The following is a 13,787-nucleotide window of genomic DNA, read 5'->3' on the forward strand; positions in this document are numbered from 1 at the left end:
CCAAATTCGAGTTAATCTATATAGCAATGACCGTGTTGTATAATAATGAAACTTCTTTTAACCAAAATTACTACTATCTGCTCCTCTTATGTTACTTTGTTTACATAGTATATGATATCCTGGGTATACACAATACAAGGGTGGTAGTTGCTGTAGAATGATGCATATGTCACTCCAATTTTGTTACTTTATTCTGTTTCATCAGTTAATCAATATAGCAATAATTGTGTTGTATAATAATGAAACTTTTTTTTACCAAAATTACTGCTATCTATTCCTCTTATGTTACTTTGTTTAAATAGTATATGATATCCTGGGTATACACAGTACAAGGGTGGTAGTTGCTGTAGAATGATGCATGTGTCACTCCAATTTTACAAGTGGTTTTACCTGAAGAATCAAAGTTAGCATCATCAGTGATGGTATGCATGCGTCTCCATGTTATTGCCAGCCTCCACAAAGTCAATAGGAATACCACAAACCTGTGATAATTTGGACAATGTTAATTTTGATTCTTTAAAATATTGAATTTAAATTTAAAAGTTAACAATTCTTACCAGAATATCCACATTGTTCAAGCCGGGCTGAGATCTTAGTCCCTGAAATATGTTAATGAAATTTTAGTGATGGTGGTATGAATCGCATCCAATTATAATATGGTAATGAGTATGTTGAGAATAGTAAATGGTGGTAAGAATCATATCATTCAGTTTTGCTTTTTGTATAAACCTAGTAAATAGTTTTCCAATTTAGTTACCCTAATATCAATATGCAGTGTGGTTATTCTTGAGTTGCTTGACATTTCTTTATTCTGTTTCATCAGTTAATCAATATAGCAATGACCGTGTTGTATAATAATGAAACTTTTTTTGACCAAAATTACTGCTATCTGCTCCTCTTATGTAACTTTGTTTTCATAGTATATGATATCTTGGGTATACACAGTACAAGGGTGGTAGTTGTTGTAGAATGATGCATGTGTCCCTCCAATTTTGTTTCCCTCCAAATAGTTATATTTGACTTCAGCATCAACACAATTTTCAGCCTGTGCTCATTTCAAAATTTATTATTGTGTACCCGTTTAATTACCCATGCAGGAGAACTTTCCATCATATTTTGACATCTATTTATCATTTCTCTAAGTATTAATATACATTTATTTTCCAGAATGCAACAAACCTAAAAGTTATTTATCTATTTTTGTCTTTATCTCGTGCAATACTTACCAAAGCTTCAAGAAAACCTGCTGTACCATAATGGTGATCAAGAGGCACTCAAAAAGCCTAATTCGTCAATATAACTCAGTTACTGAAACACCTGACATAATGCTTCCATGTATCAGGGGGTAAGAATTTCTCTTGGTCCACGATATTTTCAGTTTCAGTTGAAGAAAAATTGGATGAAAAATCTGCAAACGGAAGGGACAAAACTAGCTCCAGGGTATTTTCCTGACGGAACGCATATGCAATAACTTTGTCCAATAGAACGAGGCATCATTAGAAATTCAGCCCCTTTTGGAGTTTAGAACCAGTTCAACTAGTAAAAGCTAAGAATTATGGATTCCTACGTCTAAAATCTTTTGAACTGAAAATACACGACAATTCCAGAAGTTCCAGTTTTAATTGGGTACAAAAGAAAATAGAGAATATAGAATTACACCAGAAAACTTGTTTTTTGGTGCTCGAAAATTTTGTTGCTTGATTGTCTGCATTAGGCTGTTCTCAGTGGAGGTGAAACCAATATGACGCCATCCCCTCGGACGAATAGAAAAGGCACCGTACGCCTTGTAGTCTGGATTGACAATCAATGTCAGAAATAACATACAGATAAAACTTATTACAGTCAGAATTTGAAGTAAATACTAGCTCCAACTTAGTTATTCAACTGAAGATGTTAGTCTGCATATTCAAAACAGTAGCATTAGCACAGCCTTCAGGATAAGATAGGGATCTAAGGGGAGAGGAAACTGGAAGAATCCCAATCCTCTCTTTCCTGCTGTGGACCAAACAGAACCTGGTCTCAAGGAAAACCTTGATTCTTTGTTGTTAACATATAGGGTCATGCGGTCTTTGTCATAATATGATGCTCCTTATATTTGTTTCCAAGTGACCAAAAAAATGTCAATCCTCAAATATGGAATTGTTCACAACTCAACCAAGCTTGATTTAGTGCGACAATTATCATGAGCTTAACTTTCTGTCTGGTATGACCCAACTTCATGCGGCATAAATTAATAACTGGATATTGCCCAGTCATCTTAGCCAAAACACAACTGGTATCTAGTGACCTAGGGACACTACTTCATTATATGCTTGAAGGAGATACAAACAAAAGAACCGGAGAAAAGTAACAGTTATCTTATGGCATTATAGCATACCCTGACAATTTCCTCGTATGTCTCGTCGTCAATCTCCAAAGTTGTAACAATTTCTTCGACATCACCCAGAATCATATTTAAATGCTGATCATAAGCCTGCCAACATGATATCATAATAAGTGGAAGGGCATTGCAAGAAGGAAAGAAAATTATTAAAAGTTGCATACAGAGTACACTTGTTAACAACATTGAAGAACAAAACATATTGGTGAAGACTATAACACAATCCGTTAATTACAGCAACCAAATATATAATTATACTCAGCGTTTGTTCATTCACATATATATATCAATGAGTACCACTGAGGCCATGTAGGATAGCTGGCAGACCTATCATACAAATCAACAGCTCTGATGAATGTTTTACTTCATATCATATATTACAGAAACCAAATTACGGCTTCGTTAAAATATATTAGAGCTTTTATTACCTACTTGAACTTTGTCTTGGGACTATTTGAAGCATAACAGAACATGTTTCACCAGTTCAAGACACTTCTTTGTTCCAAAAAGAATCAATTGAACATAATTACCTGTGAATAAGAATTTAACAAAATGAATGAAGATAAATATCCAGCCATTTACTTAAATAGCACCTTCCTAATGCCAATTATTTCTTCTAATCCTGTTATGCTTTCTTTCCAGTTTTTCAGGTTTGCAATTTGGAGGTTGTAGTTTTTCACTATTTCATCATAAGTATAGATCTTAGTCAAATCCCTTAGTATATTCACATGTCCCCAAATACACTCCACAAAGGAAATGCTACATTCGCAGTGCAATAAATGTAACACGAATATAGTTGGAAGCACAAGCAAACTTTACAGACAATAATCACATTGTAAAGCACCATTAGCCAGTAGCCACACAATTCATTTTAAAAGATTTACTTTCTGTTGGGTGCTGACTGAAAGCCCTGAACAAACACCGAATGAGGTAGTTATTAGAAAATAAGAACAGCTGTGAATTACATAATTCATCGACGCGTATGTTGTGCTGTTGCAGCATTAGAATTAGAACAACAGGCAGGCACTTGAGGGACCGTAACTTTAGGCTACTCCAAAATAAAGCAAGAAGTCAGACGTTCCTTTCAAAGTTAATTGACTAAAACATTATCGACAATGAGCAGTTCCGAGAAAAGTTCTTTATAACTGATGAAAAAACAAAAAAGAAAATTTTACCGAAAAGAAGTAGGGGGAAAAAATCTACCAATCTAACAGGACTTCGACAAATCCCAATCAAGAAAAAGAACGAAACCTTCCCAAACCCTAACCCGCCCCTTATCATCCTTCATTTTCTGCACACCGAATTTCGCCTAATTTCGATGTTCCCCTACCTCAAAACCAAAATTCAGCTAATTACATGCAAGAAAAATAGCGCACACCCAAACACAAAAGAGATACAAACAGTCTCCGAAATATACATATATATGTGTAGAAAGAAAGAGAGAGAGAAGAAATAACAGACATGAAGCTTGCCGCGGAGCTCTCGGTCGTGGCGGAGTTTGACATAGATGCGCTCGTCGAGACTGAGACGAATGAGGTCCAACGGCTCCTTCACCGCGCTCTCCTCTTCGCTCGCCATTTCCTCTGCTTTCTCTCTCTGCCTTTACTTAGAAACTGAATCTTGATATCTTGCGAGTTTCGACCTCACGCCAAATATTCGGACCCCTTTCTTTTTTAAACTCTGCACCTTGACAGCCTTGACTGTCGAGAGCTTTGATCTTTTCTGTTTTTTGTTTTTTTTTAGAGATATTATATATATATATATATATATATTATCATTATATATTATAATTATTTAAATATTTTTTAATCATAATTAATGTTAACATTGATGTATTTATTTATTTATTGAATTGAAGAATTCAAATTTTTTTATGAATTATTTATATTATATATAATAACTTATTTCGATATACAAAATAATAACTCAATTCGACAAGATATTAATATTGTAACGATAATTAAATTACGATAACTTACATAAATTAAAATAAAAATATAACTATATTATAATATTTGTATTCATTGTAATATTTTTAACAATTAATTATAAAAAATATATTATTTTTAATATTAGTATATTATTATTATTATATATTATGATTGTTTTATTATAAATTTATATTTTTTAAACTATAATGAATGCTAAAAATTTATTAGTTGTATTCATTATAATATTTGCAACATTTGTAATTTTTTATTAATAAATTTTTAATATTGATTATAATTAAAAAAATATGTACATTTATAATCAAATTATTATAATATATAACATTTAAAAAGAAAAATGAATACATTAATAAGTGGTGTTTGACTTCGACCATGGCGTATAGAGATACGAATGTGTTGGGCCTAATAGTACTCTCTCTCTATATATATATATTAGATTATTGTATATTGATTATTGATAATTTAAATTTATAATATAATTTTAACTGATTTACTAAAAAAATATTCACTATCAATAGATGAAATATTACAAATTAATATATTTCCACTTGTTATATATATATGTATTAAAGAAGGATGAATGTGTTAGTATCCAAACAGTCCTTTCACAAACAAAACAATGCAGAAAGATGTTCATTGAGTATAAGCCCTACGTGGCTCCAGGACAGGACATTCAACATTGTTAGGTGAAAGTGTTGATATTTGTTTGAGTGAAAAAGGTGGAACTAACTGTTGGCATAGCTTTTGGTTCTGCTTAAGAGTTTTATTTTTTCTATGTTTGTCTTTCAATTTTAAGCTAATTTCCCCAATTATTTTTTCTTAGTCAGATAAAGAACCTAACTCTATGCAACATATGTAGATATTTTTTGGTTGGAAAAGTTATTGCTATTGTCTTCTCTAATCCTTATCATTTCCTACTTGCAAATTTTTATTAACAGACAACTTTGTGGTATCCTAACAGGTGGTGTATTTGCATTACCTGAATATCAATTTCGCATATCTCACATTATTTTTGAGAAGCAAGTGAAAAGCAATACAGATGATTTCTGTGTTACAGAAATCAGTGGGTTTTTCTCTGTTCTTCAGCGATTCATGTCATGGTGATCATCGGTACTATACCATCCTTCATTTTAATCCGCTGGGGACGAAGACAAGTGCTTATAGGGGGAGCAATCTTCCTCTTAATTGGACAAGTACTTATTTCATGGTTCCCGCACTTATACGTAGAGATCATTGGCATACTATTATGCGGATGTGGAATGGGATTCTTATATCAGGTCATATAATTTTTTTCTTATATTTCTTTCTTTTTGGCTAATGACACATTTTATGACATGATATTTCAAACCACAACACGAATTGCAATAATGTAACATATAAATTATGACTTTTTGCAGGTGATTCCTACTATACACTCAGAAACTGCTCCAAAAGACTCATATTATACCATATCAATGGTTTTTGGATGGCCACAGACGTTGGGTACCATTTTAGCAGCAGCAATAAATTATATAGCATCTTACTTCCACGTTTGGGGATGGAGGATGTCACTGGGAGCAGGAGGAATTCCTACTATCATTCTCCTTGTTGTATCGTGCACTCTGATTGAGACTCCTCGATTCTTCATTGAGTGAGGCAATCTTGAGAAAGCTAAGAAGATCTTACGATCGCTAAGAGGATCGACCACAAATGTCGAGTTCACAGAATCCGACATAAAGGTCGAGTTCACAGAATTAGTGGCATTCACAAAGAAAAAACAACCAATAGAGGCTCTGCGAGAAATTATAAGACCTCGCAACTGTCCCGTTTTGGTGATCAGCAGCATTGAGTCCGTATTTGAAGAATTTTCTAGTGGAGACTTGTTGACTTTTTATGGTCCTTTTCTCCTTCAGTCTATTGGCTATACGCGACACGAATCATTTTTTGCTGCTTTGGTTGTTGCATTTGTGGACCTAATAGCTAAAGCGATTAGCCCACTTCTTATTGCACGTTTTGGGAGGAGGAAAGTATTTTTGATAGCATATTTAACCGCAATTATCCCACTGGTATGTCTACTAATTAGTCTATCATATAAACAATTATTATAATCGTTTTGAGTTTTTTAATTATTTATGTTTATCATCTATTTATCCTTTATGTGCAACTGCAGGTTTGCGTTGGCATTCTCTTTCATTTGAATCCAAACGCACATCATCATTTCAAACCTCACAGAGCTAACATGACCATTGTTTTTGTGTTATTACACATAGTTGGAAGTGGTGTTATATCTGGACCAGACGGATGGCTTAGTTCAACATTTCCACCAGAGTGTGACGACCTTGCATCGGCGTACAATCTCTGTTTAGAAATGTTAACAACTTTTATTATAAATCAGATATTCTTTCACCTCCTTTCCACATTAAGACAATGGACTTTCTTTCTTTATGCCACACTATGCATTACCATGATGTTCTTCAACCTAGCGTTTGTTCCAGAAACGTCTGACAGAGAACAACATGAATTGGGTTAAAGGGTATGGAGCCATCATTGGTTTTGGAAGCGGTATATGTCCAATTCCAATTCAGATGAACATATCATTTATCTTATATCGTCGAAATTGGACATATACCGCTTTTAAAACCAATGATGGCTCCATATCCTTTGAGCCAATGCATGTTATTCTATGCCAGACGTTTCTATAACGAACGCTAAGTTGAAGAGCATCATAGTAAGGCATAGTGCAAAGTAAAGAAAGAAAGTCCATTCCATTAATGTGCATAGGAGGTGAAAAAACATTTGATTTATAATAAAAGTTGTTAGTTTTTCTAAACAGAAATTGTACGATAATGCAAGATCGTCGCACTCTGGTGGAAATGTTGAATTAAGTCAACCGTTTGGTCCAAATATAACACCACTTCCATTTATGTGTAATAACACAAAAACAATGGTCATGGTAGCTCTGCGAGGTTTGAAATGATGATGCGCGTCTGGATTCAAATGAAACCGAATCCCAACGCAAACCTATAATTGCACATAAAGATAAATATATAGTAAACATAAATAATTAAAAAATTCAAAACGATTCTAATAATTATTTATATGTTAGACTAATTAGTAGACATACTAGTGGAATAATTGCGCTTAAATATGCCATAAAAAATACTTTCCTCTTCCTAAAACGTCCAATAAGAAATGGGCTAACCAATTTAGTTATTAGGTCCACAAACGCAACAATCAAAGTAGCAAGAAACGACTCATGTCACTCATAGCCAATAGACTGGAGAAAAAACCTCACCAGAAAGTTTTCCAAATATCGACTCAATGCTGTTGATCACCAAAACAGGACGGTTGCGAGGTCTTATAATTTCTCGCAGAGCCTCTATTGGTTGTTTTTTCTTTGTGTACGCCACTAACTCTGTGAACACGATCTCTATGTCTGATTTTGTGAACTCGACCTTTGTGTTCGATCCTCTTAACGATTGTAAGATCTTCTTTGCTTTCCCAAGATGGTCTCGCTCAATGAAGAATTGAGTCTCAATCAATGTGCACGATACAACAAGGAGAATGATAGTTATTAGAAACACCGAATGAGGTAGTGGAAGGGCATTGCAAGAAGGGCCTGCCAACATGATATCATAATAAGTGGAAGGTCATTGCAAGAAGGAAACAAAGTTATTAAAAGTTGCATACTGAGTACACTTGTTAACAACATTGAAGAACAAAACATATTGGTGAAGACTATAACACAATCCGTTAATTACAGCAACCAAATAAATAATTATACTCGGCGTTTGTTCATTCACATATATATATCAATGAGTACCACTGAGGCCATGTAAGATAGCGGGCAGACCTATCATACGAATCAACAGTTCTGATGAATGCTTTACTTCACATCATATATTATTTCTAATGCCAATTATTTCTTCTAATCCTGCTATGCTTTCTTTCCAGTTTGAAATTTGGAGGTTGTAGTTTTTCACTATTTCATCATAAGTATAGATCTTAGTCAAATCCCTTAGTATATTCACATGTCCCCAAATACACTCCACAAAGGAAATGCTACATTCGCAGTGCAATAAATGTAACACGAATATAGCTGAAAGCACAAGCAAAATTTACAGACAATAATCAGATTGTAAAGCACCATTAGCCAGTAGCCACACAAATCATTTTAAAAGAATTACTTTCTGTTGGGTGCTGACTGAAAGCCCTGAACAAACACCGAATGAGGTAGTTATTAGAAAATAAGATCAGGTGTGAATTACATAATTCATAGACGCGTATGTTGTGTTGTTGCAGCATTAGAATTAGAACAACAGGCAGGCATTTGAGGGACCATAACTTTAGGCTACTCCAAAATAAAGCAAGAAGTCAGATATTCCTTTCAAAGTTAATTCACTAAAACATTATTGACAATGAGCAGTTCCGCAGGATACTTCTTTATAACTGATGAAAAAACAAAAATTAAAACTTTACCGAAAAGAAGTAGGGAAAAAAATCTACAAATCTAACAGTACTTCAACAAATCCCAATCAACAAAAAGAACGAAACCTTTCCAAACCCTAACCCGCCCCTTATCATCCTTCATTTTCTGCACACCGAATTTCGCCTAATTTCGATGTTCCCCTACCTCAAAACCAAAATTCAGCTAATTACATGCAAGAAAAATAGGGCAAACCCAAACACAAAAGAGATACAAACAGTCTCCGTAAATATACATATATATGTGTAGAAAGAGAGAGAGAGAGAGAGAGAGAGAGAAGAAATAACAGACATGAAGCTTGCCGCGGAGCTCTCGGTCGTGGCGGAGTTTGACATAGATACGCCCGTCGAGACTGAGACGAATGAGGTCCAACGGCTCCTTCACCGCGCTCTCCTCTTCGCTCGCCATTTCCTCTGCTTTCTCTCTCTGCCCTTTACATAGAAACTGAATCTTGATACAGTATCTTGCGAGTTTCGGCCTCACGCCCAATATTCGGACTCCTTTATTTTTTAAACTCTGCAGGACTCTAAAACCTTTCGTAAAACGTAGTTGCCACTGCCAATTGCTTTTAAACAGAAGTGCAACTCGTAAGTGCTTTTGGGGTTTAGTCTACGTACAATCGCACATACATAATAAATACGTAGATGCAATTTTTCAACCTCGAATTATTCTGTGAAAAAGGAATTCTTTTTTCATTTATACATATTTGAAGCAGTAAGAATGAGCAAACATGCAGAATTTTTTTTGGTTTATTAGTGAACAATCTCAAGGCTCAAACGCAAATCGAATCATTGGACTGTCTCGAAAACGAGTATATGTGAAAAGTTATTTATTCATTTCCACTGGCTAAAATTTAATTTCAACTCTTTAATATTAAATTGTGGTATTTTGACTATGATTGCTTGTGAGATTTTTTTTTTCTCTATTTAAATACTTTTTGATCGGATATTGTAATAATACTTTTGAACATACTTTAAATACATTTCACAATTTTAATGAAAAAAATATAGCACATCAACTATAATTATTGTAGTATCTTTTATTTTAATATCTTTTTAGAGATTACATCAATTGTCGTAATTATATTTTTATTTTTTCTCTTGCAAATTATATAATATTGTGTTTGGATCGATAAATTTAAATTTAAAAATTTTAGATTCATAATAACAAATATATCAATTTTTTTCATATAACATAAAATTTTAATTTTTCTTAAACCTTCATTTCTGACTATATTATGTAAAAGTTAATAGAATTCAAATAATTATGAAATTATTTCAAATAATCTTCTCAAATTAAATCATTTCAGTCAATATACAGTATAAATTGACATGTAATTAAGAAATCAGGATCCCCAAAAATATTTTGTAATCATCCCATTACTAGAAAATTTTAATCTAAACGAGATTTAACATCACATAAACCAATTTTATTATAAATACGATACATTTGAAGTATGATCGATATATAATTTAGAAAAAATGATCAATCATATAATAAGTATATCAAATTTATTTGATTAGATTAAATCTAATTTGATTAAGAATCTTTTTAATTCACTGTAAAATCAAATGCTAGTCTTTCAAATGAATCAAAGAATATTCTCAGCATTGACACAGTCAATCTTTCTTATTTCTACAAAACAAAACCAAAACTGTGCAAGTACTTTCTAAGCAAAAGGGCCAAGTTTAAAAATACATTTTTCCTCCAAATACACATAAAAGCCGCAATCGGACAGCTAACATGAATCAGATTACATCTCTCCTCAGAGGAGAAAAAGATTATTATAGACGGAGGTACCAATCATGTCCCTCACAAGTTGCAATAAACCTGTACTATAATACACATAAGTCGTACGACTCTCTGCAATTCTTCAGCTGCTGATGACAAAAGCATTGGCCTTCTTTATAGGAGGTGCTTCAGTGCTTGTGTCTTTAGTGTGTGTGAAGAAAAAGATTTGCTTTCTGGGCCCTTTAGATTTGCTTTCCTGAACAGAGCTTTTTGAGTTCTTGGTAAAAGCCTTCAACTTTTCTCCTATTTCTTGTCCACTATTGAAAATTCTCCATCTATGAGTATGCAGAATTGTTTGTTTGAAAGTTTTGTTCAGGTTTTTGTTTAGATTTGGATATGTGTCTTGATTTTCAGGTATCGCAGGTGAAAGGTCCAATTTTGATTTGTACTTCATCGGTTTCATGTAAGTTATTCACCAGAAAGTAATTTCCCCCCCCTTATATGTTGGTTTTGAGATTGTTGAATTTTCCTGAATATTTGGTAAAGATTGAATCTTTTTTTACTTTTTCTGGCGGTGGGTTGTTTTGCTTTTAATTTAGGGGCGGTTTCTGTTGGTGGGCTCTTTTCCATGAGTTGAAGTTAGCAAAATCAGGAGTAGAATACTGCTTTATGTGATTTCTTGTTGAAAGTTGCATGTCCTTTTGCAGGAGGAGTTGATTCCATTGATGAGTTGGGGTTTTAGGATAGCCCTAGAAAATTTTGGTTTTTGCTTAGGTGACGGGTTAGAGAAACGTGTTTGGTTGTTACTGAGCTGTAGAGAATTGAGTACGGATAATTAATAGTTGTTAGGCCGGCTGGCGATGTTAAGAGTGTAAGTTTGAGGTAGTCTACGCAGAATTTAATTTGTGAAGTGGATTTTGTTGCGTTGTTTGATCTGAAAGTGTGTTGGAGCAAATCATGGAAGGCAATTTATCGTCGGGAAGTACTATGCAGGGGAATGCTTCTTATGGAGGTTTTGATTTGCAAGGGCCGATGAGAGTTTTTCATCATCATCATCATATGCATAACTCTCATCCTAGACAAGGATCATCAGTGGCCCATCATATGATTCAAGAGAATTTCCCGCTTACAATGGGGAATGCTCAAGATTGTGACCAGCTGGTTTCGTTGGCAGAATACAATAAACTTGACAGGGGGAAATCTGCGAGTGATGAGGATGAACCTAGCTTCATGGAAGATGCTGGTGATGGTCGCAATGATTCGAGCAAAGGAAAGAAGGCTTCCCCATGGCAGCGTGTAAAATGGACTGACACGATGGTTAGGCTGTTAATCACGGCTGTTTCTTATATTAGTGAGGAGGCAGCTACCGAATATATGGGGGGTATGAGGAGGAGATTACTGAATTTACAGAAGAAGGGAAAGTGGAAGTCAGTTTCAAAAGTCATGGCTGAAAGGGGTCATTTTGTTTCACCTCAGCAGTGTGAGGATAAATTCAACGACCTCAACAAAAGGTACAAGAGGCTTAATGAGATCCTTGGAAGAGGAACTTCTTGTGAAGTGGTTGAGAATCCAGCACTTCTGGACGTGATGGATCACATCTCTGAGAAAGCCAAAGAGGAAGTTCGAAAAATTCTCAGCTCAAAGCATTTGCACTATGAAGAGATGTGTTCTTACCATAATGGCAACAGGTTGCATCTGCCTCCTGATCCTGAACTGCAGCGTTCTCTACGAATAGCTCTTATGCCTAGAGAAGATCATGATGACAGTGATATGAAGAGGCATCTGCATGATGACAACGATGATGCTGAACAAGAAGCTGAATATGATGATCATGATGGATCTGAGGAGAATCAAGCCATAGATCACAGAGCATACGGGTTGCCAGGGAGCTCCATGAAGAGGGCAAAGCAATGTCAGAGTCGTGAAGATTTTAATTTCGGAAGTCCATCACTAGATTGCAACCGAGCTTTTAATTTTCAGTCAGAAAATGCCAGTGGTGATGGGAATCTAGTCCCACCTGAAGGTACCAAAACAAATATGCTACAGAAGCAGTGGGCAAATCAGAAGAATCTTCAGTTAGAAGAACGGAGGTTACATATACAAGCAGAAAAACTGGAGCTGGACAAAGAGCGATTCAAATGGGAGAGATTTTGCCGGAAAAAGGACAGGGAACTAGAGATGATGAAAATGGAAATTGAGAGAATGAAATTAGAGAACGAACGTATGGCATTGGAGCTAAGACAAAAAGAAATAGGCATGGACAACAATTAATTTGCCTTGGTCAGCAAAGCCTTCTAACCATCGAGAACCCAAAGATGTATCTGCCGGTTTCTTCTGTTTATTGGTTTAGGATTTAGCATATTAGCATGCTTGTTCCGACGGAGATCCCCAAGCTACAGGGTTGTGCATTGTATAAGTTTTCACTGTACTTCAATGCACATACTAGTAATATTTATGCTCTCCTCGGAACATCTTTTTAAGGGATTTCTGTTAACCTATCCTCGCAAAAATTTATGATTTATAGAAGGCTTTAGTTTTGCGTACTTTGTTGGTTTTCTTCTATGTGTTACCCTCGTAGCTTGGTTGCAAATGATCGATACAGGCACTGAGAGATGCACATACAGAAATAACGATAAAATTTTCAGTCAATGAAGAAATAACCTGTAACGTCTAGTCCACAACCGGTGCATATGCAAACACAGATTCACGCAGCAGCAGTTCAAAAATCAAATGTCTATGCATATATGCATGTGTACAAATGCTGTATTCTTAACCCAAATGTACCATATCTCCTGAATTTTGCTTCAGCATTTAAGTTTGTTTTCCCTTCATCCAAACATCAGGAGCATTGTCTGAGTACAATTCCCGATCGTGTTACAAAGTAGACGGAAGCTTTGTTCTAAGGGTGACTTCTGCCTGCAAATTTTCGACTTTTTAAGGTTGAAAATTCGGTAACAATTTGAATATAACTATATAAGCCTGTTACACCAGAATGGAACTCTTGCAACCAAGCGGCCTGAGCGCTCTGGTCATTTTGTTGTGAAGCTCCGGTCAAACGGACGATACCTCAAACAACTGCACACCAATCTTATCATAAGCCGTCATAGGTTAGAAGTGTAGACCTTGTGAATTTTAGTACAACATATGTCTATTTGTGAAAAGTTACAAGTTGAAGGCCAAATGTAAAGCAGCAATGATGAAAATGACCAAAGAGTGTCAGAACTACTGATGCTGCTCAGTCAGGCAGATTTGTTAAGTCTTG

General features: G+C 34.9%; 2 protein-coding genes and 2 long non-coding RNA genes across 6 annotated transcripts; 2 read left to right on the forward strand and 2 right to left on the reverse strand.

The window, feature by feature from the left end:
* Positions 1,444-4,060, reverse strand: LOC105179579 (sm-like protein LSM3A). Its single transcript, XM_011103218.2, has 3 exons — positions 3,842-4,060; positions 2,378-2,473; positions 1,444-1,791 (listed from the first exon to the last, which is right to left on the reverse strand). The coding sequence occupies exons 1-3, from the start codon at positions 3,956-3,958 to the stop codon at positions 1,711-1,713; spliced, it is 294 nt and encodes a 97-aa protein (XP_011101520.1). The 5' UTR covers positions 3,959-4,060; the 3' UTR covers positions 1,444-1,710.
* On the forward strand, positions 4,935-7,585 carry LOC110011620. The gene is made up of 2 exons (XR_002286670.1): positions 4,935-5,606; positions 5,727-7,585. It is a non-coding gene; the product is annotated as an uncharacterized LOC110011620 (long non-coding RNA).
* Positions 5,689-9,491, reverse strand: LOC110011619. The gene is made up of 2 exons (XR_002286669.1): positions 9,086-9,491; positions 5,689-7,927 (listed from the first exon to the last, which is right to left on the reverse strand). It is a non-coding gene; the product is annotated as an uncharacterized LOC110011619 (long non-coding RNA).
* LOC105179584 lies at positions 10,528-13,068 on the forward strand. 3 transcript variants are annotated; one of them, XM_020691966.1, is made up of 3 exons: positions 10,528-10,806; positions 10,940-10,988; positions 11,519-13,068. In XM_020691966.1, the coding sequence occupies exon 3, from the start codon at positions 11,558-11,560 to the stop codon at positions 12,794-12,796; it is 1,239 nt and encodes a 412-aa protein (XP_020547625.1). In that variant the 5' UTR covers positions 10,528-10,806; positions 10,940-10,988; positions 11,519-11,557; the 3' UTR covers positions 12,797-13,068. The 3 variants fall into 3 exon arrangements, with proteins under 3 accessions (XP_020547625.1, XP_011101525.1, XP_020547626.1); XM_011103223.2 differs by having other exon boundaries at positions 10,529-10,806; positions 11,233-13,068; XM_020691967.1 differs by lacking the exon at positions 10,528-10,806 and having other exon boundaries at positions 10,813-10,988.

Source organism: Sesamum indicum, linkage group LG2 (genome assembly GCF_000512975.1).
Source record: "Sesamum indicum cultivar Zhongzhi No. 13 linkage group LG2, S_indicum_v1.0, whole genome shotgun sequence".
Classification (NCBI taxonomy): Eukaryota; Viridiplantae; Streptophyta; class Magnoliopsida; order Lamiales; family Pedaliaceae; genus Sesamum; species Sesamum indicum.

Coding starts and splice junctions, on each gene's coding strand:
- LOC105179579 (XM_011103218.2), bottom strand. CDS start 3,958: ATGGCGAGCGAAGAGGAGAGCGCGGTGAAGGAGCCGTTGGACCTCATT. Junction 2,474..3,841: donor AGCTCCGCGGCAAGCTTCAT/GTCTGTTATTTC, acceptor TCATGTTGGCAG/GCTTATGATCAGCATTTAAA. Junction 1,792..2,377: donor CATACGAGGAAATTGTCAGG/GTATGCTATAAT, acceptor TTGTCAATCCAG/ACTACAAGGCGTACGGTGCC.
- LOC105179584 (XM_011103223.2), top strand. CDS start 11,483: ATGGAAGGCAATTTATCGTCGGGAAGTACTATGCAGGGGAATGCTTCT.